Source organism: Ostrinia nubilalis, chromosome 3, assembly GCF_963855985.1.
Source record: "Ostrinia nubilalis chromosome 3, ilOstNubi1.1, whole genome shotgun sequence".
Lineage (NCBI taxonomy): Eukaryota > Metazoa > Arthropoda > Insecta > Lepidoptera > Crambidae > Ostrinia > Ostrinia nubilalis.
The window spans coordinates 9033196-9060637 of NC_087090.1; the positions used below are offsets into that span (position 1 = coordinate 9033196).

The 27442-nt window shown below is 35.2% G+C and overlaps 1 protein-coding gene across 1 annotated transcript in view; it reads right to left on the reverse strand.

The window, feature by feature from the left end:
• Nucleotides 1-27442, reverse strand: part of LOC135087862 (trissin receptor) — a 59181-nt gene that overhangs the window by 18408 nt on the left and 13331 nt on the right. Inside the window, exons 2-4 of the mRNA XM_063982695.1 lie at nt 18033-18177; nt 11417-11576; nt 9545-9742 (exon numbers count right to left, since the gene is read on the reverse strand). Of these exons, the coding sequence (XP_063838765.1) occupies nt 9545-9742; nt 11417-11576; nt 18033-18177 (503 nt within the window). The remainder of the gene's footprint in view (nt 1-9544; nt 9743-11416; nt 11577-18032; nt 18178-27442) is intronic.

Genomic DNA, 27442 nt, shown 5'->3' on the forward strand with positions numbered 1-27442 from the left:
CCCTGACTGCCTGGGTTCTATTTTTCAGATAATTCCCAAACCAATCCAGCGCCACGCCACGAATCCCAAGGTCTTCCAGTTTGAGTAACAGTAGGGGGATAGACACGGTATCGAAGGCTTTTTTGAGGTCAAGGAAAATAGCAACACACTTAGTACCTGCATCAAGGCTTTTCGTAACCAACTCGGACAGTTTCACTACCGCATCTTCGGTATTTCTACCAGAACGGAATCCATATTGGTTGTCCGCTAGTTGTCCCGTACTTTCTAAAAAATGAGTAAGGCGAATGTTTACGACCTTCTCAAGAATTTTACTTAGTGTGCTAAGCAAAGATATTGGCCTATAGTTCGACACCGAATCCTCCCCACCACCTTTATAAATAGGGACTACGACAGCTCTTTTGAATATAGCTGGGAATATCCCAGAGGAAATGCTGAGATTGCACAGGTGGGCTATCATAGAACAGAGAATAGAATGTGAATTTTTTAGTATAACGGTGGGAATAGAATCCAAGCCTGGTGCGCAGTTAGTTTTAAGGTTGCAAATTATTTTGTCTATTTCAATAAAATCAGTTGGATACATAGACATTGAGTGAATATTCCTATCCCTGTGAGCATGCTTTATTAGCGAAGCCTCATTCGTCTTTAGTTTGGTCATGATAAATGACATGAACACAGTCATGTTTCAATGGGATTTCTACCAGTTAAGTTGTAGTGTTTTCGCATAATCGATCACGGATCGATTATTAATCGATATTGCCAAATAACGATTTATCGATTAACAATTCGATTAATCGATTTTACTTATTACCATCATTACTATAATTTGATTGTTAATTCAATTCCTTATTTTCAGCAATATAATCGATTATTGCAATCGAATAATCGATTATGATTTATTCTGTATACATATTACTTACTAAATCGATAGATAGATGATCGATAAAAGCAATGTAATTGACCTAATACTATTTTTATTACCCTAATGTGATGTGAAATACTATGGAAACTTTGCATATTCAACGACCTCTATCTCCGTATCCCCGCGTATTTCAGGATTGTTGTCATACTATGCTTTAATTTAGTATACTTTTTGTTTCTGTTGGTTTAACGCCCAATATGCCCATCATCCTTTCAGCTCAATCGGTTGAGAACTGGTCTTAAATTCAGTTGCAAGATTTGTCCCACACATACTAACAAGTCAATATAAAGCTTGTAAATAAATAAAAAAATTGCATTTTTATTTCGTTTTGTTCTGGTTACAAAAACTGTTGTTTTGGGTTCTGGAAGCCCGAACGTACTTGTCAGAACGCGTTTTTCTAGTGTTTTTCAGCGTGCCTGCTTTATCTTTTTGGTAAATAGTAGGTACTGGATTAACGATTAACGGACTTAGGATAATTTAACGGAAGTTAACGAGTCCGTTAACGTTTTTTAAAGTTAACTTAAAAGTTAATCCGTTAATAGAAATGTTAACTTCGTTAATTAACGATTAACGGATTAACGAGTTAATGCCCAGCTATGGTAGTACATCAGATAACATTTTTGTTCCAAAATCGTCCATAATACAAAAGTAGGAGTATAGGAGTATAGGTACGCTGATGCGCTGTCATCTCTGTTCTTAAAATAACTCAAACTTAATCCATTAGCTTATGTTTCCAGCTAAAAATACGCTTATATTATATTGGGAATTTCGGGACTATTCCCTAATATCATTTTATTGGGTGTATCTGTAGGTAGGTACGAGCAGTCGCTATGATAGAGAGAGACAGACGACTTCGAAAATACGAAAATACGGAAACTGAGTTAGAAGTAGTCCCGTTGATGGTATTTGCAATTTCCTTCATAGCCGTCACTTGACTATGTCACAGGGGGAAAATATCTGTGAAGTATGTGTATGTAAATAGGAAATTTCATCATTTGGAGAGTCTATTCTTGTAAGAGATGACAGAAATTGTTTGGTCGCTTCGAAGAGTCGAATATTAAATCATTTGAAGTAAGAAAGTGTGAATCAATACTACTTAGTAAGATTCATAAATGCAAAATACTTAATTCTACAGATTTTCTTATTACGTTTTCACGTACAAATCTCTTAAAATAATTTTGATGAATTGCGTAAAAACAGATTGGACCGGAGGACGATGGACGCCCCAAACTTGAACGCAGTGAAATTAGGGATGACAGACACTTCGAAGCCCATCATTTCAAGTTAGGAATATGACAATTCATATTTAAAGTTTTTGGCGTAAAATTATAATTTACCCGATCTTCTGTGACAGGCAGAAAACCGCGAGGGCAAGGCCATAGAAAGCTGTGGTCAGAAGGTAGTCATAAATAAAATAAGCCTCGTATTATTTTAGTCCATATTTAACTTTATTCAGACAGCCGCCCCGGATGCGTAGATAGCGTGGTACACATTTACACCGCGCCAGTGTTTTGTTTTTTACAATCCTGCTCAACCCGACTTTAGAAATACATTATCTAGTTATTTATACATACCACAACACCGGCTTTACGCTGAAAAGCATAAAGCTTTTCAACGAAATTGGATCTCTATACCAATTCAAGATTATAATAAAGATCCCAAATGTAACGCTATGTTAGCATAATATATTGGGCAAAAAACAGGTGGGACTGAAACGAATGATGATAATAGTCGGCCAAATGGTTCTACTTTGCATATTTATTGGAAAACTCTAGAAAAATGTTAGGCACTAGGCAGGTAATAGTTGGACATTAACAAGGGATTGCGTAATTTAATTAATTCCCACGAATTTAATAGTCAGTAAAACTTTACTGCTTACGCAAAACTACTACAATAAAATGTGCTTTATTTTCAATGTTACCTCAATACCTACGTTTATTTATTACGCAAAAACTTCTTCGTTAGTTATCGGGACTAGTTACATGGGTAATAAGACTGTTTTGATGGATCTTGTAGTAAACAACTGTATTTAATTACGTAGATACGTCTGTAGTACGACGTCTAGTCTAGAATTTCGGACTCAACGATACAAAGTTCGACAACAACAAAGGATTTTATTTATTCTCTCGAATGTAAAAAATATTATTCCCCAACTGATGTGCGACCAACCGTAGCTTTAGTTACAGTTATAGGTAAGTCATAGTGGAGAAAATCAAGAATCTTGTGGCTGTCATTAAACCAAGACGGTCAGAAAACCAAACAAGTCCTTTTTTATGTAAAAATAATATTATGACCAAAAACATAATCTAAGTCATATTTTTACAATAAAACGGACTTCGTATTTATTTTGTTTTGTGGCCGTCTTGTATTTAATGAGCGACCTTGTACAAACATTCATCCGTGATTAATATTCCACAGGGATAAGTTATTTTTATTCAACCCTGAAACCTGTAGCTTTCCAAACAGACAAAGAACACCAACGTAAGAGAATGTACGTTTATTTATCTTTTCTAAAACCCATCAGCAAATAAAACGACCTCCTTTGCCAACACTCTCCTGAACTTCCAACGCCAACAAACTGTAGCAGCCGCTGCGAACTTCAGTTAAAACAAGAGTTGTTTTGTGGCTTGTTATTTGGATCCCGGAAGATTAAACTTTAAGACATCGGCTTAAGACTGTGATTTTTTTTCAATTACGCTTGTTGTCCAAATCAATAAATGTTCCAAAAGTTTGTGGATCAAACGACAAGGAGATCGGAGTCGGTCTATCTATTGGATTATTTTTAGAGTTCCCTTTTTAGATTGTTTCACTCTCTTATAAAGTACTTTAATTACACTTTTTATTCATTGGGATTTAAGTAACTAAAAGATTGATTTATAAGACACGGAAAATAACATCAAATCGTCCTCTAATTTCTATTTATATTCCTTGATTGTTGACCAAAATCAGGCTTATCTTAGAGTTACTCAAGAAAGGTCAGCTCTCTAGGCTTGCTCCTAAAACACTTCTTCTAATTTATCCGGTGCCGAAGTCTCGACCTTTTTCGATGTAAATAGCCAGACTACCCTCTTGAAATACACAGCGAGACTAACCCTATACACATCCTCAACATTTTATTGTTGAAGAGTTCGTTCTTTGCTTTGGTTTTGTTTAACTGAATACCTAAAACTCGTTTTTAAAATCATCATCATAAGGGCAAGTTGGTAATGAATAAAAGTAATTATTAATTTATAAGTTATCACAATGAATTGTATTAAACATCCGTTACACGTGGGCATTTAAAGATGGAATGAAATCTAAACCTACTTAAATTCTCACCTTAATGGGTCCCAAAAGTAAAAGTAGGGCGCCATATTGTATCTTTCATATTTGGACTCTGTACCTACAGTTTGTTAAATATTCGTGTCGCTAGCCACTTCAAAACATTTCTACCTAATACTTAGTTGAAATTCACGAGCTGAACTGAAACTCCAAAGAGCGTGCGAAGGTCAACACCATATTAAATTTACTTTCTATTGGATGAGTAAGGCTCAAATTGGATAAATGTCGATGTTCCCTCGGAGTCTTCCTATTTACGTCTCATTAATTTCTTGGAGGGACCCCAAATAGCTCAGCCATCTCCATTCGGGCTATTAGCAACCAGCTGCAATCTTGGCTTGATGACATTGGCTTATCTGTATTACACATGACCTACTTACATACTTGAAAAATAAATTAAGGACATTGTCCTGTTTGGACATTTTAAAACATTTTAGTGATACATAGATAGAACTCTTACTTATATCTTTCTCGTACTGAACTCATCTGAACAAACCCAGGAGAATGGTATCTATACAAGTTAATTAAATTATTTGACAATATATCGTTTAATTAATATCTTTTAGTATAAACAGGTTTTATAAGACGCAATAAAATATTTCCAAGAAATATTTAATTTTGAAAGCAAAATCTTTTGCGAATTATTTTTATGACGTAGGACCTTATAAGTTATATTAAGTGATGTATCTTTAAGTGATCCTAATATAAAACTCTTTTCAAGGCTTTTATTCCATTGTTTTGAAACAATATTCTTTGCGTGCGACTCGAGAACAATAAGCTTTATTTAATTTTTTTTTCATTTTCTATCTGATACCAATTGTTATTTCCGTTTAATATTCTGCTTCAGTGGGCTATGGTTTTCAACAGACATTAGTGATTTTTTAGGATATTCATTTATGTAACTATTACATATTTTTACACGTGTCTAATTCTATAGAAACCAGTATCCCTTTGAGTAGGCTTAAGTTTCTCGGAATCGCTAATGAATATTTTATGTTAGTTAATCTGTAAATATTTGCTTTATTTTCCGCAGAAAAGTCAAATACTATAAGAGGCGTCGCAGTCGCGGAAACATCTGCTCATATTACTCGTTCGTTGCCAAACTCAAATAGGCCTGAATTAATTAGTCATTCAAACTTCCGGTGTGGTCTCAAACTTTTCAGGATCAACGTATAATTATTTCACGAAAAGGTTCGATTTTGCCTTGTTTACATTTTCGAAAATTTCATCTACAAAGGAAAGATAATTAAAAACGAGGTAAAGCTCAAGCTTTTTGTGAGATTATAAGACAGGCAGGAAAACAAACTTTATCTAAAAAATTAAAATGATACACCTACACGTTATTGTTAGGTACTTAATTAAACTTTCAAATTATTTTTTATATGAAAGGAATAAACTACTCGTACAAAGCAAAGACATGTCCCTGTACTTGTAGAACAGACTTTATAACACAAGCAAAACAACATGTACGTAGAGATAAGTTCTACGAGTATTTTTAAACTTAAGGCAGAATAAGTAGAGTTATTTTATTGAAATGATACTAATCAAAGAACGAAGCAACGAATGATTTACTTGATATTACACCAAATTCTGTGTCCATTTCAGGTTCGAGCTCTCAAATTGCTTAACCGCGGTCGAGGTCCTTCGGTGTAGTCATTACTATGCAAACGCATCTTCTTCGCTGAACACAGCCGCCTAGCTAATTGCTTAACAAATCTCGCTTCTATGATGCTAATCTGTTTTAAAAGAGAGCCGAACATTTATTTTATGCTATAAAAATACTATGTTTACTTGGTATATTGATGAAAATTGTGATTATACGGAAATACAATGAAGCCTACGGAAAGAGTGTTTTAATAAAAAAAACAATTCGGGTTGCGTTGTTGTTCTTTCGTTGTTCGTTTTTATGCTGATGTGGAGATTGTGAAAATACCTAATACACGAGCTATCTACATAAATGTATATTCAGGAAGTTGAAGTCTTCAATTGATAATAAAAAAAGAAGTTAATCCTAAAAAAATAATAATTAAAAAAATTGATGAATTTTATACACAGAGTGTAGCAGAAGGTTATGTGTCTGAAAAAAGATCAAAAGGCGCAATTTGGGAACCAAGTTGTAACTTTGGCCCATCTTCACAAAACGATTTAGAAAATTTCAATATAATTCATAACTCACCGCGGAATTTCCGCATGAAATGAAAGACGGAATATCGATTCCGTCTTATCGATATATCGATGCTTATCTCGGAATCTTTTTAGAAGCCGACCCACTTGTTAGTTAATAGCTGTCGATGGCCATTAATATGGCAGTCGACCCTTCGAGATTAATCCCTTGCCTCTGTGAAGGGGTGGCTAGCAGACCTATTTTAGTTTTCTCGTTTTGGGAAATTTTTCCTTCCATCACATTTATGATCCCAGATTTATTTACTTTTTTTTCACGACGCATTCAACAGCCTTAGCTAAATTCCATAATTTTTTTATAAGTACAAGTTGCTACGTACCTATCAGTTGTTCTGTGCTACGAATTAAAACAGTTATGTGACACTGTTTAATAACATATTTCATCACGTCTACGTTTGTACCACGTTTGTAGTAACGTGGTGAAAACAACAACGAAAGAAAGCAACAACGTCAAGGGCGGTTAAGGATAAAATGCGAGTTGAATTATAAATTGTTTTCGTTTTATTTTTATAAGGCTTTATACTGTATTTTTGTACATGGTTACAGATTTCTTTATTGTAAAATTACATAATAATTACATCCTGAAAACATTTTAGCCTTTCTACGTGGTGGTAATATTAAAATATTTTGTACCTAGTTGTTACAGTATTTCTACCCAAAAAATCTGAAATCAGAAAATTTGTAGTAACACTGTACTGTGTGGATTTCACGTTTGGCCACGTTTGTAGTAACTGTAATTTATTAGGTACTTGTTAAGGTTTAATTAATATCATGTAACTGCATATTGCTATAATATTAATCTATGAAGCCGCCTTGGTAGGGCCCTCTGAGAGGCAGCAGAGTTATGATGGGGCCTTTTAATTAAGACATCACAAATCCAAAACAGATACACACTTTACGACTCCGCTGTCAACGTTGTGGTGTTTGTTGTTATTGGAGTTCCATAAATTACCTATGTAGGCTGGCTTGATTGCTGTAGGTATTATATGAATATATCGTAATATATTATTAGATAATACATTATTATAATTATTCTTCTTTTTTCGTTCATTTTGATGTAATTAACCGTAACCTTCCTACCTAATGTAATATTTGTTGATTAATTATTTTGTATTACCGAAACAAGAGGAGTCTCTGGACCGGAAAATCCATACATTTCCGGTAATGAATCATTAGGAAAAAAGGCTCAGTCTCATTATGAGACATCTATTACACATAGACACTGTAGTGAGCCTCATTGAGAAAAAGGGTCTTCTTGTAAATATCAATACTCCTGACATGTGTAATAAAATGAATGCATGGTAATGTATAAAACCTGCGTACCTTTTACCACATGTTTTAATTTAAGTACCCACAAGGCTGAGAGCGAAAAAATCGTGGACATGACAGTTTGCATGAATAAAATAAAGTAACACAAATATACACAAACCACAAGTTTACCCCAATTTGCTTCTGCAAAGCTTCAAATCTAGTGTTACTCAGGAAATTAAAACACCAAAATGTTTCTGCATACACTTGCTCTAAAACTGAAAGCTAACGGAGGCCGAATTAAATTACCGTCCGTGACAGCGTGAGAAAAACCGCAAAGACTTGTGAATATTGCATTTGTGTAAAGTAAATTCCGCTTTTGTGTTTCTGAGGCCAACTATGACAATAAGGCAATATTATAACCATGCGAAATAGCAACTTTTATAACATAGTAAAGGTTGTAAGATTTTCATTGTTCAGAACAGCATTTATAAATTTCACCATTTGGTTATAAAATAAGTTAGAATTCTTCAACCTGTATTGTCTGTATTGCTCACTTTCTCTACAATAGAGTGTACATTTAGCTATACACAATCAAATTTTAATGGACTAAGTAGATACATTTATTTAAAAGTCAAAATTTGTCCTTGTTAGGGAGCGTATAATAATATGATGTTATTTTAACCCGTATTCTAAAATGATTTCCAGTGAAATATTTTTATAGGATCAAATGGAATGTTCTGAAATTTACTAGGGAAAATACTTACATTGTCCTCTTTTTGTGAGTGTGTATTTGTCCCTTATCATCGGGTTCTTCGACGCCAATTAGCAAATACATAAGTACACCCTGTATTTGCTAATTGGCGAATACAAATACAGGGTGTACTTATGTATTTGCTAATCATATACTTATTTAGAACTTCATATGAAATCCACACAGTACAGTGTTACAAATTGTTTGATTTCAGATTTTTGGGTAGAAATACTGTGACAACAAAAATATTTTAATATTACCACCACGTAGAAAGGCTAAAATGTTTTCAGAATGTAATTATTATGTAATTTTACAATAAAGAAATCTGTAACCATGTACAAAATTCCAGTATAAAGCTTTATAAAAATGAAACGAAAACAATTTATAATTCAACTCGCATTTTATCCTTAACCGCCCTTGACGTTGCGTTCTGGGACACCATGTATAATGGCATACTTTAACAGGTAATTTGGTATGAATGGATGACACTACCGCTCAAATACAACACCTTTTTATAGGGAGGACTGAAGGCAGCATATTTTCTATTTGGTTTTTGTACGATAAATGAGAAGAAAGAAAAGATTTCCAATCATAAAGAGATCAACTTCCGATAGTCGAATCTATCAATAGGCTTAGACTATATGTGTGTGAGGGCTTCGATGAGTGAGCTCGTGTACACGAACATCCAATTTGTATTTCGATAGCCTGATCAGACAACAGAAAGATGAGAAAAATCGTTTTAGATTTTCTTTTGAGAGACATGGGATATTTCCGTGACTACTATCTATGTTATACCTGTATAATTGAAATCCATACTACCGTTGTGCAAAAGTAACGATAGGACATAAATAAAGGTATTAATCCCATGAGGTCCCATGAAAATCGAATGTAAGTATGTCTACCTACATTAATTAAAATAGTGTTAAGTAATTGTAGTGAAACTTCGTAGACAACACTCATTATCATAATTCATAATCTAAGTACATAGCAGATGAACTCTTCTAGATTTTTGAAATCTCCATCTGAGGAATTTAAAAACTTTTTTTAAATTCTTCAGATGGAGATTTCATAACTTTTTGTAAAATTAAATCTACGTAACAGGTGATAAATTGTATAGTACTCACAGACATGACACACAGCGGCGTGACGTACAGCAGTCCAAAGTTGATCATATCGAACAGCTCCGAGTTGTATTTCCTCCGATGAGATATGCAAATGGTCTCCGTGTCGCCGTTGCCAAGATTGTTGTTTATGGTCTCCACCCAAATGAACTTGGGGGCGCTGTAGGCGGCACTCGTTATCCACACTCCGAGGATCACCAACTGCAGAACAGATTTCAAAGTTAATCAACTGTAACATAAAGCCTATTTTATTCATTAAATACTATGATATAACACAAAAGACGAACTCAATACCACGTCTTATTAATTGCTTTTGCAGTGAACAAGTCACAAATTAAAGTAACGTTTAACGTTGGCAAAGCAGAAATTTAATAAAACAATCTTGATTCACCGAGATGAAATATGATTATTCAGCCTCAAACGTCTTAGAAATAAATAAGATTGGCAACTTTTTGATGAAAAGGTAGACATTCTTTTAGACCATATTAAACAGACCACGTAATGAAAATTGCTGAAAATTCATTAAGTTCCTGTTATGCCAAAATTTATTCGTGGAACAGCTGGGCTATTCGTGAAGGTAATTGAGATAAATGCAAAGCTTTTATGTATTTTTGCAGCTGCCTTAAATGGTCCATCAGTAATAATTATCATTAAGTTCCAAATTAATAAGCTATGAAATTAAATTTAAAAGATAAACAAGAACTTGTTAGGACGGAGAAATAAAGTACAAATACTGCCATTCACAGATAAATAATATCACGTAAATAAATGGGACAGTTGTTGGCGAGGCTCCACCCGGGCTGCGTCGCTATTTATTCGCTGCTACACACACCTGTGTGGCCACGTTAGCCGTTTTGGAATATATTGTGCGTGACTTGTAACATATAGCGCCATTACCGGCGACTTATCGTAAGAGAACCTAGCTAAATCGAGATTCTTAGTGAACAATATTTTGAACAGCAAAGGGCAAGGTCACTTAGACAATTCAGGGCCAAAGGCCCTTGAGTGAGACCTGGGCCATTATTATCCTACAGAGATTTTTGATTGCTTCAATAAAAATAAACAATTCAATTGCCGCGAAAACCATACTTTATCAATCGAATAGAAAAATTAAAAAATGGATCCGTAATTTCATCTATTAATTACACAATCGGTTTATCGTGGCACAAGAGCTTAATGAAACTGTAGATAAGTAAGTAGGTTTCCAGTGAATTAATTGTATCCGTTCAAATTCACCATTAGATGTAGGCATAGCCTAAAGACACAGGTATTTAGTACCGCAGATAACTTAGTTGTAACCGCCTGACTAGTCGATTAATGGTTGAGCCAACTAGTGCAGCTTAGCTCGAGTGAAGCGAGTAACTAACACCGATCCATATAAATTAGGGATGTTACACGTACTTTGCGCAATCAGTTAATTAATAGAATGTTCTGCATCCTCCGAGTTGGTAGACTCGGCTTTATTAAATGCTACTAAAACATTATGTTGGCTGCCAAGTTCACTAGCGATAAAGATCTGTTTAAAGACAAATTGAGGGTTTCGGTTACAACGTTTAGGTTGGGTCTGGGTGAAATCGGTCTTAGAGCCACAGCACACACGCTATTTTTAGCATCGGCGATTTAGCCGCCTTTTAGAAGCTGAATGCAGCGACCACACATATTACACCGCACACTTAAAAACGCCAAACTCGGCGATTGGGTCTGGGCGCTTTTTGGAAGCTCGACGCAGCGAAAGCAGTTGCTAAAATGCGCGATTCTGATATTCGATCGCGATGCTGCATCGATACATTGCAAAATCGCTGATCATCGATGCTAAAAGTAGCTTGTCTGCTGTAGTCCTTAAAGGTAAAAAACAATGAATAAAGTCTTACTTACTCTAAGCCTGGTGGATGTCAGGATCTGTTTGCAGGTAATAGGGTGGATTATTGCGAAGTACCGCTCAGTGCAGATCACCACCAGAATGAATATGGACGCCGTGTAGCTTAACGAGTGTATGAACTGGTACATTTTGCAGAGGAAGTCGCCGAACACCCAACTGTGAAGAGAAAACCGACATTAAAACTTACTTGATGTATTATAAAGTATTAATAAGGGTACGAACATAAATTTTCTTATAATAGCGCTTCCTTAATGTGCTGCTAATAAATTTGAACCCAGATCATTTGGAAAAAGGGTAGGCCATGAAAATTTATGCTACTCGATTCATCAAGCGTGTTATCGAGAAAAGCTCTAAATATGGTCAATTCAGATTTATTAAGTTTCATTAAACTATGATAAAGCGTAGCCTGAACGCATCGAAGCCTAATTTTGCGGTTGGTTGCTATCGTTCAATTGAATAATCCCTATGTTTGTAGGAACGAACGTAAAAATAGAGATTAAGCAAAAACTCTTATAAGATTACTAAGATTAATAGACTCGCGAAAGTCAGAAACCATTTGAACCAGTTAATAGGCAAAAAATTTTTTTAGAAGAGTTAATTTTGGGTGGAAAACTTTCTAAGAAACATTCAAAAAATTATGTTACTCCATTCTGAATGTAAAAATAGCATTGTCACTAAATATTGTGAAGTGGTTTATGAGAAATGTTAAGCATCGAATTGAGAGAGCACCGAATTGAGAAAATGAATCACGGAATTGAGAAATGAATCTCTAAATATAAAAATCGCTCCGCAAACTTATAATTGATGACATTATGAAGAAATACCTAATGTATTTCAAGAATTAATATAATAAATACTTAAAACGTTTTGATATCTGATTGCTGGTCTATTAGTTAGATGGTTCATTTTAGGTTTATGTGTCTGAAATACCAATGGAATAAAACAAAAATCCTAATCAATATGTTTAATTTTTTAATAAGGAACTATAATAAATTATTAATTGTTATATATTATTTTAATTTTATTTAAATAAAACAAATAAATACATAACACAGGGTCTCTTTGTATATACATTCTTAACCTTAAACATTAAAAAAATATTGCAAAACCGAAGAGCTAGATTGACCTGATACTATAAATATCGAAGATATTATATCGGACGTCAGTTTGTACGCGATTAAAATGACACTCAAATAGCTGAAATACAACAAGGCACCAGGTGTTACGGCATTATAGCTGAGCTTCGCCGGTACTAAAGGCTCTATAGAAGCATTTCAATTCCGTCATTCTCGAAGAAAAAAAGCCTCCGGCATTGCACAGAAGTGTGGTGATAGCATTATAGTCATCTCACTTATGAGGCGTGTTTACAAGCTGTTTTCGAAAGTTCTTACGAATCATCTCGCTCGCAGACTCGACGACTTCCAGTCTTCCGAACAAGCTTGTTTCCGAAAAGGCTTTAGTATTATGGTACACATACAGATACGCTACGGCAGATTATACAGAAGACCAAGGAGTCGCGATATCGGGAATGATATCGGAGTCATGGCCTCCGTAGAGCCTTTTAACAAGTGGGTCTCAAAATGAACATGGACAAGACAAAAATCATGTCAAATGTCCGTGTTGCACCCACTCCTCTGAAGGTTGGAGACTACACTCGAAGTTGTTGACAATTGTGTATACCTGGGACAAGAGTCCAGATAGTTAGGTCCAACTTTGAGAAAGAGGTCTATCGCTGAATTCAACTCAGCTAAGCATCGATCGGGAAGCTTCGCTATTACGTCTGAAATACCGCAGCGTCTTAAAACAAAAGTCTTCTACCAGTGTGTGTTGCCTGTGATGGTGTATGGATGTGAAACTTGGTCGCTTACTATGAGCCTGATAAGAATCAGAAATGTGAATATCGGCAAGAGAACCAAAGTGACCGGCATAGCCCGTAAAATTGCATAAATCAAGTAGCAGTGGGCGGGGCACATAGCTCGTACAGATAATGTCTGTTGGGACTGAAAAGTTGTCGAGTGGAAACCACGGATCAGTGAGCAGGCCCCCACTAGGTAGACCGACAATCTGGTGAAGGTCGAGGGAAGAACCTGGAAGAATTATTTTAATAAGATAGCAATAGCAGTGTATTTTTTTTAATGAAACCTCAAAAAATTAGTTTTATTGTCTTCTGTCCAATGACTGGTACGGTCCAATGATTAGTAGTTCACCCTATTATTATGCTCTATTGATTTCATTATTATTTTAAGTTACACAAACAATTTATAGCACAATAAAAGTATCTATTTTCATTTAATATCAATTCGGTGTACGTGTTTTCTCAATTCGATACCCCATATTACGCGGAATTGAGATCCACGGAATTGAGGAAAAATCACATTTCATCAAATTACTCGAAAATATTATAAATTACAACGATTTCTACCAAACGTAATGGCAGATATCAGTTAAATACTTAATTAATTCAGCAGTAATCTCATTAAATACTTCATGAACATTATTAATGTCGCACACCGGTTTGAGAAATGACCAGTGACCAAAAATTCTGAGTGATTTCAAACCTCTGAAAAATGCTCCTCAAAGCGACTGATCCCTCTTTTATACTGCTCGACCACTCGAATGCAACTGCTAGTTTATGGGAATCAGGCGTGGGTGTTCGTATTGTGCGTTGTTAGTGATATAGGAGCACAAAAGTAAAAATCACGGAATTGAGGCACACACGTCGGACAAAATTTAAATGTGTTACTGTATTAAAACCCAAGGACTTGCAATAGAGAAACTCATTTATATAGCTTTATTAACTATCCCTTGTTCTGTGAATGTGGGTTTCATAATGGGGAAGTTATGATTTCAAAAGTTATGAAGCAAAAACGAGTAAATTCTGGAAACCGGACACTCCATTTTAGGCCAAATTTCGCCCGTTTTTGAACTTTTAGATTTTTTCAAGGCGAGATGTAAAACCTGGCGGTCTTCTTAATATGCTCTCCATCAAGTCAAGAGTCCTATAAATACGTGTGATTTTTTTCAAGTCCGTACTTAAATTTTAAAGGTACTTTTTTCGCCCCAGTAGGTCGATCGGTCGTCCCCGTAGAAATGCCCTACAAAAAACCGTTCTTCCTCTCATCTACGAGTCTCTTTAAGGAAAATTAAAAAATAAGGAAATAAATATAAATGTTTACGGGAAAACACCACGGCGAATGTTCTTCTGCCTAAGTTCAGTAAGTAATTAACTTTCTTCGAATCAGGTTATCATGTGATGCAGACACGTTGATTAAGTAATAATTTGTTATGATGAAAATGAACCAAACCTTCCATTTTCAACCGACTTCAAAAAAGGAGGAGGTTCTCAATTCGACTCGTATGTTTTTTTTTTTTTTTCTATGTTTGTTACGCGATAACTCCGCCAATTATGAACCGATTTGAACAAATCTTTTTTCGGCGTATAGGTAATACCTCAAGGGTGGTCCCATTTAAATTTAATAATAGAAAAAACAACCCCCAAGGGTGGAAAATTGGGGATGAACTTTTTTATACGCAATATCTCCGCCGATTATAAATCAATTTGAACGATTATTTTTTTGTTGAATAGGTATTATCAAAAGGGTGGTTTCATGCGAATTTGAAGAAAATATTTCACCCCCAAGGGTGGAAAATTGGGGATGAACTTTTTTATACTCAATATTTTTAATTTTTAGTTTTTTTTTGTGTTCACGCATTTGAAGTCGGTTTTATTTTTTTTAAAAGTTATTATTGGTTAAAAAGTTAAACCAGTTCACTGAAGAAATAACAATTCTCAAAAATAAAAACATTACTTTTTCAGTTTCAACGAAAATAAATCGAATTCAAATCACCAATCTATAAAAATAAAACTTATTTTGAATAGATTGATGATGGTTACCATACTTGTGTACTTGCAAACGACATAATCAGGAGGTGAATACATAATGATAATAATCGGAAATAGCCGATTAGCATACTTAACCCTCCGTGTACCAGGTGACTAAAAGTTACGTCCCGTACAAAGTGTAAATATACAAAGTAATAAAATTTTCAATCAACATTTTTTTAAGTGGAATTTAATATTTAATATTGATTATTTACGTATGCTAATTAGGTTTAAGAAAAGCTCCGAGCTGAAAATATGTATTATAACATTATCATCATAAAAAAAATCAAAAAGACACAATTTCCGTTGTTCTTGTAATTTAGGAATCAGTTTCTTATGTATAATTTTTAATTAGTGCCTTTAATTATGACAACCGTTTTTATTTAACAAAGTACAAGATATTTACTTAAAATTTAAAAGTAAATTTAAAACTGGAAGGGTATAAATTTGTTTTGATCATCGGTTTTTAATTTACCACAATTCTGATGAGAGAAAATTAGTATGCTCAATGCATAAAATGGGAACGTAACAATTTTATTTATTTATAAAATATGTTATTCCATTTCAGTAGCCCATAAATTGTATCACCAAGTATGAATTGTAGCCCATAAGTGTATGTTCACATACATCTTCGGATCTCAGTACTAAACTTCCAGATTCGCACTAAAAGTCATCTCATTTGACTAAAAGTGCTTGAAAATTTCAGATACCGTAAAAATCACGAAAAATATTATTTGTATTGAATTTTATTCAATTAACAAAGCTAAAAATATATAAATTACACCAAAACTGTTAAATTATTTTTAAAACTTTTTAACAACGTCCCGTACCAGGTGGGGTGTGTGATACCCACACTCACTTTAAAGGCATGTAACTCAGTTGGTAGTCACCGCTGGACTGATTTTGCAAACGCTGATAGAAGCAGCAGCGCCATAATTCCAGCTACTGAGAATTTCAAATTCAGCACTTGCAAATTTTTAAAATTATGGCGATTTTTAAAGGACTGGGGTGTGTCACACCCCACCTCGTACAGCGAGGGTTAATGTCGGCCGGCATACGTGTACTGTTGTTAGGCGGGCGATTTTAATGTTCATAAAATCATAACACTTTATAAACTTTATTCTATGTTCATTACGGGTTTCAATTAATTCTTGAACTTTCAGTTGTTAGGGACATATTACGTCTATGTCAGTCTGTATTAATTTTAGCTAACAAAGCATTAATTATTTATCCGAGATACAATTACCAGACCATTATTACTGTGGTACTTCGTTTTACTGAAAATTCAGTTTTAATTGCCCGTCAAAGTTGAATGTACATTTTAGGAGTAAAATGGTATCTGTGGTTGACTACTCAAATCACGCGGACTGGTCGGGTTAATTAAACAAACATCATTAATCTGTTTGTCGTTCGGACGAAGGGCGAAAAATACGGTTATGGATAACGCTAACGGTTGCCTTGTGTAAAAAGTATCAAATGCCAAATGAATCGAATAAATATTTACCCGAAGCAATTTAATCTTAAATGCAGATTAGATTTTAGCCATACAGTCCGCTTGGAAAAATTGGAAAACTCGCAAACAAATAAGGGCGATCGAAATTTTCCACGACCTAAGTGAAAAGAAAAACTTGTCTTTGAATAAGAAAGTTCAAAGTTGTTCAATCTTTGATGTTTGCGTAGAATTTATCATGTGCCTAGGATGTATTAATCCAACAAAGTAAATATTCCAGGTATTTATAGGTCGCCACTCAAGAACTTTTCTGCCCCAACTGGAATGGTCTTCTAAAACATTCTTGAGGACAATTTACATATCTATTTTTACATCCACTTATTACAGAATTGGAATACCTACTTGGAATTGTATATCCTGCCTGACTCAATTAAGGACACCAAAGTTATTGTTTGAAAAGGTAAACTTTAGTTTGGTTTCTCAAGTATATTATGCTTGTTTACACAAGCGTAAAACTTTGTCATAGCCTTTCATATTTCCCTATAATTGGTTTTGAACACATAATTATATGCGTCATTGTGGAATAAAATTACGTCATTCGTCCATGAGAATGGAATGAGATGGCCAAGTTCCAGATTAGTAAAATATTTATTATACCTACCTACTTATACTTAGTTAGATTTGGTTTACTTAGCTACACCACTAGTGGTAGTAAACTTACAATATTAAATAAATCCTTACTTATATGATTTTATCAATTGAAATCTAGTAATGAACGCTACATTGGTTGGTATTGTCATAAGAGTAATATAGGTAGTGCTTTTGTTGTCCTAAGTAGCAGTGTCCTAACGTAGGGACGTATAATATCTAACGAAGCGTATCTCGTAATCGCATTTGTCATTTGTAAGGCATGCTACAACAATAGAAGCCCTGGTTTACCAGCCCTTCTATTTATGGCATTATGGAAGTAATGAAAGTACGATATTGATTTTTAGGCTACAATATTGTTTGAGTATTGTGCTCGATAATAAATCTAGGTAGGTACCTAATGCCACGATAAGAATAATCGTACCAGTATCATCAAGTCTAGAAAATAAGTTAAAGAAGAGGAAGAGATAATGAATTGAAATTGAGGATTCATTCAGAATCTTCAGACCTTAGAATATGAATGGGAGATGCCTATTAGTCGGTACACAGAGTACCTTAATTCTACTGGTATGTATAAAATGTATTCCATCATACTACCCATAACACATACCCATAAATCTATCATAATCACCTCGGAATGAGATAGATGGTAAGATTCTGGAAGACGCAAAAGACGCCCACGCAAAGGTCTGCCACCGCCAAGTTCGCCAAGAAGAAGTTGGTGATGGACCGCAGGCGCCGGGACAGCGTCACCACAAGTATCACGAGTAAGTTTCCTGCAACAAAACATAATAATAATATCATGAACTTATAACTTTTTGGAGGATATGCTTGGTTGAAAAAAATAAAGGCCATAATAATATAGCATACGTATCAACCCGGAAAATGATCAAAAACTATATCGCATTTTGCCGCGCGGTCAACCGAGGCGAGATGTTTACGACGGTGTGGATAAGCGTGCGTTGCAGTACGGAGTTTCATTCAAAGAATACTGACCGCCTCGAGTTAATACGGTTACAATCCGTTTCCGGGTTGATGAGTGTGTTTCGTCCTTATAAATCTACAGGTAGGTATACCTAAATAAGCGGGTAGCCCTTCAAGTCCCCGCGAATCGGGACACAATAGAAATCAATTGTTACGAGGTCTTTTGCGACCGCTTGGGGTTTGACGGGCTAGGCATCCCTGTAATAAATAACAAATCCTTTGCGAATAAGCTGAAAACGATAGAAAAGTGGTATTTTATTTATTCTACTCGTATATCAAAAATCTGTTCGTATGTTGCAAAATTTTACAGAAATCCATTTCGAAGGATTCGAGCCGTATCGATTATGTTTGTTTAAACCCTAATAATTATGCAAAATATTGCTAGTATTCAGAATTTCCATTCCAACCCTGCTTTTACATTTTGTTCAGCTACTTATTTCTACCGTATTCATACCGTGCAATGTCCGGAATCAATAAGGAAAATATAGTAAAACCTCGTCTGTTGAATAAGTAATGCCAAAAAGATTTTCGTAGCATAATAAAAACATAAGCTGTCCCCTGTGTTACTAAAAGGTATGCAAATAAAGGTGAGGATACATTAAAGGAACAAGGCTTAAATAAGGGGTTTTGTAAATGAGTGTCATGTCGCCAACCTTTTACAAAATTTAGGTTAAAACCATGCTACACGCGGAATGAGACGTGTGTGCACTGAGAGACCGCAAAGGACTTAGAATTTTATATATTTTTTTACATCAAATGATGCCAAGTAAATACTTGTTTACCAAGGCTTTGACTTTTCACTTGAATTCTTTTCATCCAGTACGTACACACTCTAGTGTGTGCCTAGTCACATTGGGTCCGATTCTCTGGAATAGTGCGGTCAGATAGATCTTTTCCATGTTACCACACTCTATTTCGTAATGGTAACAAATGGGAATTCTTTGTAAAATTATTATTTTGCTTTTCAGCATTTTCTGTCTTCACACTTTACTAGGTTAGAGATAAAAATTCTTTATTGACTACTTTATAAAGCGGCACGGCCGTACCATCCTTTTCTCGAAGCAATTCAGGCCATTTTCGACTGCCTGTAACTTCGTTGTGGATAAAACTAGAAGGCTGAATTTTCATTAGCTATGCAGGCATTGTAAAGACACGGTATATTTAAAATTTCATTCAATTTGAACCAGTAGTTTAAGAATTATAACGGGTCAAAGTTACTTAATTTTGTCACTCACTGACTGACTGACTGACTGACTCACCGATCATCAAAATTCTAAGGCACTTCTAGCAGACCTAGAAGCTTCAAATTTGGAATATAAGTAGTGTTTGGTGTATGAATCAAGGAAAAACTAAAATATTTGGGGGCACGGTAGTGCAACCGCCAAGTCGAGTAAAATTTTTCAATTTCGGTCCAGTTTTCTAGATACATAACTGCTGTCTACAAAATACAAAAAGAAATGAGATTTGGGGGCACGGTAGTGCAACCGCCAAGTCGAGTAAAATTAGCAATTATCGCATGAAAACACGTGTAAATTAAATTATTTAGTGCGATGGCCAAGTCAATAATTTATGTAAAACGTTAAAGATTTCCTGGCCTGGACTTGGTATTACATGGATCTCACAACTTTTTACCGTAGAACAACTGAGTTGCGAGACTTGGTTTTTTTGACAAGTATTGTTTTTGATGGGATTTTCCTTTTTCACAGTAGTAAAGAAGAAAGATGGATATGCCGATGTGTTAAGGACAAAATGGATATGCTGATTTGATAGGTTAGGGACGAATAAAATCCAGAATCAGGCCTGCATCGTGCGTGTGGTCCATTACCGGCACAGTAATGTAATAGCCGCCAGCGCTGCCAGCTGAGAACATATTTTTTTTTTTTTTTTTTTTATGTGATAGGATAATAGTCTTTTAGTTGCGCATGTCGCTGACAGATCGTCAATTTCAAATGGAACGTTCATTAGATGTACAATGTGAAGGATGCCAACTGCTATTGCGGCCTGATAAATTCAAGGGCGTGGATGTTGTACAAATTGTATTTAATAATTGCTTTACTAACGTTAAATTTGTAAAAAGTGCCTTAAAAATATTTTAAATAATATTTGCCGAAACTCATCTGAAACACATTTTTCTAAAACATGCGGGCCAAGTTTCTATTCTGACAAATTATTATGCTCGTTGTGATAGTGCAGAGAAATATTTAAATTGCAGAATACAATTAAAATCTTCTTTTGCCTTCAAAAGACGAGTAATTACACTGGCGAAAACCTACTTATCTATTCACCTCATGACATATTATTATCATACCATCTCTTTTCCCACATTTGCGGTGAAATCGATGCCATTGTTATTCAAGTAGAATAATGTGCACTTCAGAAGTCGTTCAGTTTTCCAGGTAAATAAAACTTATGGAGGGCACTTTGAAATGGGTTTCAGTCGGGTTTTAGGCGCAAACTTTAACGCGTAGCGTGAAACGGGGTTAAGGGCGGACAAATGAAACGTATGAAAATGGTTATACAGGGCTTAGCTCACGGATAATGGTTTCCGTATTCCAGTGTTCCCAGTATTCTTAACAGAGATTATGAAAGGCAGACATTATAATATCCTGGTAACATTTGTAACGTTCCTAAAAATAACTTTTAGTCCGTTAATTACATTATCAAAAAATATTTGACACGTATATTTTTATTTGTCAATTAAACAAGTAATAACTAAGTTATGATGCGTTGAAGTTCCGCGTGACGTAACAAAGTGCTAAACTTTTAAGCACGTCACTGGCCCTTTCTTTTGAACTTCGGCGCGCTTTATCTCTTGCAAATTTTCATTAGTTTGAAAAAGTGAAAAACACGTGTGTCCAGTATTTTTCATAAGTTAACCGGCGGACTAATTCAAACTCTTGCTTTTTTTTACCCAGGAAATAATAGGGATATTATGGTGCCGGAGACCGGCGTCACCTTCGGCCGTCTGAGAGTGCCTTAAACACGTTCCGACTAGGAAGATTGAAGATTCAAGTTCCTTTCTAGTAGGTAATAAAATTCAGTTATTACAAGACCAGTTAAGACTCAAATGACACGTGTTGTGTGTTGGTACCTAATGTTCGTAACATTTTACTTCAGAATGAAAATAAAAATAATAAATATCGGCCCCATGGCGAGTGTGAAAAGTCGGGAAAATGTCAGAAATGTTAGTTTTTAGATATTTTTGCGAAATAAAATAAAGTTTTAGATACCTATCAGTAATTTCATGAAAATCGCTTTAAGTGTCTGCTTTTGCATCATTAGGAATACAATAATTTTTTTTTAAAGTAATCTAGTATCTAGTTACAGAAATCAGTTAACTTATTAGGTAAATAAACTTAAGACCCCGAAAACAGGTCATTAGCTCTTAAAAAACCTTTTAAATAACGACTTAGTTTTCGAGCCCTGAGGTTAAATTATTTGTAGACATGATCCCTAAACTTTAGGTGGATTCGCTAATCTTTGTTTTAAGCCGCATTTCCACCAAAGATGAGCGAGTAACTAAGTACTGAGCGGGTTCAAAGATAACTTCGTGCTCATTTTCACTATCACATAACCCTGTCTTAATATTTCAGATTGCTTGCTAACCAGCTTAGAGTCGCAATGAATATTTTCTGAAACTATTAATATCAGCTTCGTTAAAAAGTTTCTATTAAAATTAAGAGAATGACTGCACGCAGGAAGATTTAATGAAGGCTACTGACAACGCCACTCTTGTGGCGGAGTTTTGAGCTGACGCTGTGTAGGTTTGTTGTCGACACGACAAGAAGAAGAAGAAGAGAATGACCTAACGTTTTTTAGCGTAGCGTGACCTAACGTTACGTAGCTTTGTGTAAGCCTTAAACATCAGGTGTAACGTGCTCTAAGAAGTAAAGTACCTACTTAGTCTGTAAGGTAAACTTTGGATCAAGTTTTCCAAGAATTTATTGACATTATAGGAGTTTTGTTGAACTTTTTGGATCTAGATTTTTCTTAAAATTCTGCTCATTTAGAATCTAACGACCTTGTCAAATTGCTTTTATTTTTCAGAGTTACTCTTATAAGCCTATAGGCTTGTTTGAATATTAAAATACCACTAAATAATTAGTTAAAACGAAATTCAAAGTAGAATGAGATACGCAATTTGAACTACATAAAATTATAACTTAGTATGTAGTAGTATGATTAAAATAATTTTTAGAATTTAACAGGAAGTACAAGTTTGTTAAGGACACTGAAACTTAGAAAGATTAATGGCTCTAATGAAACCATTAAGTGCTACCATAGTAAGTAGGTGCTTTAAAACTAATTCAAACTCCTTAGCGTTACTTGTGTTTCAGGTGAACTTCATTGAACATAAGTTTAGGGCTATTGCCCTTCGCATACTTTGGTATAATCCTTCGTCTCTTTGAGGGGATATGTTTTTAGAATAATATTATTTTTATTGATGGCCAGCCAGATAATCTGCTGACGTATCGGGTTGACATGTTTGTGAAGAAAGCAAAACAAACGGGAAGTGTTTTTGTAGCTACATATCGCTCACCTAGCAGTATAATGACACATCTACTTTTTTCTTATTTTACAGAAATGAGGGTCAAAGATTTTACAAATGTTTGAAACGAAGTTATGAGTTCATTTTACATTTTATCATGGATTTTATGGTTTTAGCAACTAGTATAGACCTTAATAGATACTTAGGGATAAAAAATCCACTTCAGGTTTCCAGGAGTTACTTCATAGCAGTCAAAGAAGAAGAAGAACCATGCAATTGTGCCGTTATACTTTTTGACAACTTCCAAAAATGTCATATATGCCCCAAAGACATAATTAAATAGGATGTGAAAACTAGAAATAAAGACAATTGGTTGATAGAAAACAAAAGTTTTTATTTGAAATCAACATACAATAAAAAGTTAAACTAAAATATTATAATAACCTATATATATAACCATCAGGAATGGCTCTTTCTATACCAGAGCCCCGATTACGGTAATTTTAACGTCTCCAATCCAGACACGCTTCTCGATTCTGCGATACGTACACTGTTCAACAGCGTACGTCAGCTGTTTTGACCAATCGTATTTGACCAATAGTAGCTGAACTTTGGCGAGTACATCGAATCCATAGCGAAAACTGCTGCCAAAAAACTTGGTATCCTCTCGAGGGCAAAGCAGTACTTCTCCAAGAAGCAAAGGCTGCAGCTTTATAAAGCACAGAAAGATCCGACCTTGCATGGAATACTGCTGCCACCTCTGGGACGGCTCTGCCAAGAAACATTTGGCTGCTTTGGATTCGGTGGAAAGGCGTGCCAGAAGACTTATCGACAGCCCTACCCTTGTTGAAGCGGCGCTCCAGGAACTTGACCATGGCCGTAAGGTAGCATCCCTATCGGTTTTCTACAGGCTACACTTCGGATCGTGATTCGTTAAGGAATAGTCAACATCAAACTATAACAAATAAAATAAAGTTTAATCATGACGTATCTTCTCTTGTCAAATGTACCGTTTTTCTACTAACTTACTAAGTTAATAAAATGTCACATTTGTCACTTACGCCAACACAGATTTAGAAGCGATTGCATCTCGCGGAGCGCCCCGCACAACTGACAAATAAGCCGTTGTTATGCGCGGAAGCGGGGGAAACGTAGCAAGTGCTACAATGACACTGAACGCCCTCTCTCGACAAATAGTAAAACTAACACCGTGCCGTTTTACCACTTTATAAATTATACACTCTTAAACACTTAGGCCGTAAAAACTCAATTTCGCTTTTTTTTGTAAATGTGCCATTATACTGCTAGGTGAGCGATATGTACATAGATATGTTACAATATGTTGATAAGGTTATGTCTATTTAACCCGTGCTTATGTTGAGTTAAAACATCATAACTTTGTTTGTTATCTATGTAGGTATATTTATTTTAACATGATATTTTAGCTAGGGGAACTAACTAGTTAATAGTTTAAACTTAATTAATTATATTGTGTCTTTATCAAACTACATCACGCTTAGAAAAAAGCGACTGTTACATGAGTAAAACAAAGCTTCCCAGAATTCTTTCGCTGTCCTTGTCTAACCTAAGACATTCCTTTGTACACTATATTGGAAGTGGCTAACAGATTGGTGCGAAAGCTAGCGAATGTTGTTCAAAATTGCGTTTAGGTACAGAGGCTCCGTTACGCAATCCGAGCACGTGCCACAGGTGCGTAATGAAAATATTCAATGAGCATCGTTTCTTCGGCGATTGAGAAAACATCCTTATTTATGGAACTATCTACAACCAGGTTAGGGGAGACCAAGGTGAGTTGTAAAAGAGTAGATTTGTGACATAGACGATTTTTTGAAACTTATAAACTACTAGCGGCCGCCCGCGACTTCCTTCGTACGCGTGGATCCCATTTGACCCCCTTGGGGGTGGAGTTGTGTAAAATACGTTCTTAGCACCTAGGTTCTGAAAGGAACCCCCATGTAAAATTTGAGACTCCTAGCACTTGTAGTTTCTGAGATTTCATGATGAGTGAGTGAGTCAGTCAGTCTGTCAATCAGTGACCTTTTGCTTTTATAGATATAGACTAGCAAGCTCGTAACAGTCCGCGTTTTTAGTTGAAATCTCGAGCTATCAAATATGTGCTGTTGCGAGCTCGCTGATAGAAATAGGTTTCCAAAAACCGGCCAAGTGCGAGTCGGACTCGCGCACCGAGGGTTCCGTACAAACCTGCAAGGTTTACAAAGTTCGTTCATTACGACAATCGAGTCATAACTATGGTATTTTTATTGCAAAATGAAATTCATAACATTACAATGGGGAAAGTAACTACTTAAAAGGAGAATGCCCAAAAGTGGTATCGCTCGAAATCTAATTGTACATTGAGGGTACCACACCCTAAATTCCTTTCTTCATTTGTAATGATTTGCGAAAGTAGTAAGAAATTGTAAAACCTCCGGAATAAAATCCGATTTTAATAAAAAGTATTGTAACAATGAGCTGCAATCAGCAACACCTATCACCGAGCAACGACACTACGTAGTTCGCACGGTTGTCAATAGATGGCGCTGTTCGTAGTTAGCTCGCGGTATCATTTGATTTTTTCCTGTCCTTAAGTAGTCAGGGCTAACCACAAATCCCTTTCCCCTTGCAAAATGGTATAAATAACATTGGTATGCACGCAAGATTATTTTGTGTTTATATCTGATCCTTATCAAATAACGCTAGCTTTGGCGTAGCTAGGGTTTTTTTTAGGCAGGGTAACTACCTACAAATATAAAACAAGTATTCTAAGGTAAAACCTGTAGCTATGCCAATGGACACCATTCATTTCACTTAAACCAAAATTACGTCAAAGTCCGGAGTTTTATAAAAAAAAAATATGCGGTATGATTATTTTTTATTTATTTATTTTTCCTATATTTGCATTATAGGTACGTACCTACCTCAGCGTTTTGAATTTTTGCGTTGATTTAGAATTTCTCACAGTTTAGAGGCAATTAGATTTAAGAAGTGTTTGATATGAATTTCAACTTTAATATCTCTACGCGTTCATGTGAAAAAGGGTAGGTAGTAAGTTTATAATTATTAAAAAAATATTTTATGTCATGTAAGCAAAAATAATATTTTAAATTTTATATAACTTCAAATTTATCATTTTCGCAATTTTTCCTTTATCTGTACTATATAACGTTGCTTCGTGCCGAATTTCAAGATTCTGAGTTCACAGGAAGTACCTTGTAGGTTTTGATTCCCTAGCGTGTGACGGAAATTCGTCTAAGGTGTCGGTATAAACTGCTGTATCTTTTGATCGCGTTAACTTAGAAGTTTGATTTTTTTACTTCTTAAAGGGACAATAGATCTAGGTATTTGGTATAAATTTCAATTTGATACCTTTATTCGTTCGTGAGAAATAAGGTAGTAAGTTTCATTTTATTAAAATATTTTTATTATATTATATAACTAAAAAAATGTAATTTTCGCAATTTTTCCTATATTTGCATTATATGACAATGCTTTATGCCAAATTTCAAGATTCTGAGTTTACGGGAAGTATCCTGTAGGTTTTGATTCCTTTGCGAGTGTCGAAAATTTGTTGAAAATATCGACATAATCGGCTGTATCTTTTGATTGGCTTGGCTTAGAAGTTTGATATTTTCACAGCTTAAAGGGACAATAGACCTGAGTATTTCATGTGAATTTCAGCTTGATACGTTCACGCGTTCTTGAGATAAAGGGTCTTGACAGAAGGACGGACGGACAACAAAGTGATCCTATAAGGGTTCCGTTTTTTCCTTTTGAGGTACGGAACCCTAAAAATCGACAAATTGTCACAGCTCGCCTCTGTTATAATTCTCCTCGGTCTCTCCTAGTCTTCGGTGATTCAGGCACGTGTTACGTAAGAATATTCAAGTTCAAATCTTGACAATAGATTTGGTGGTATTGAAATTCAATCAGTCACAGGCTTCTAGGAGGGTGCTAGCATGCTCGAGTTAGCATCTGTTTTGAACGTCGCCTCCAAATACGGGCCAGGCCCGTATTACGAAACAACAACAAACACTCGAACCAATATCAAATAATAATAGTCATGTGATTAGTCAAAATTTTAAATTCAAACGAAACAAAAGCCTCAATCTATGCTTGAGATGAAATTGAGTTTCAAGCGTCATTTTATATTATGGAACATTCGATAACTTAGTTTAAATTTTTGGTCCCGACGCATAAGAAGAAATTTTGTATTTATTTACCTACAAACTATGTGCCCACGGCTTTCAGCTTGTCGCTAATCGGCATAACTTTCGGGATGAGCCAATTTTACCTTTTAGAAATTCCGTTGTCCCTCATAAAGCGCGGTTAAACGCCACTGCATGCCACATGAGGTTTTCATGGAATTTTCCATATGGGAGTCACGAATAAGCCTTGCTTATATTGCGAGGCACAACAGATGAATACAATTGCACATAGTTATTATGAACTACATACAATGCAACAATGCAATACTTCTTGTGTAGGTAACTATTTGTTTAACTAAATGCATATTTCGATTCATTAGTTATTCTGACTTTGAGATATTG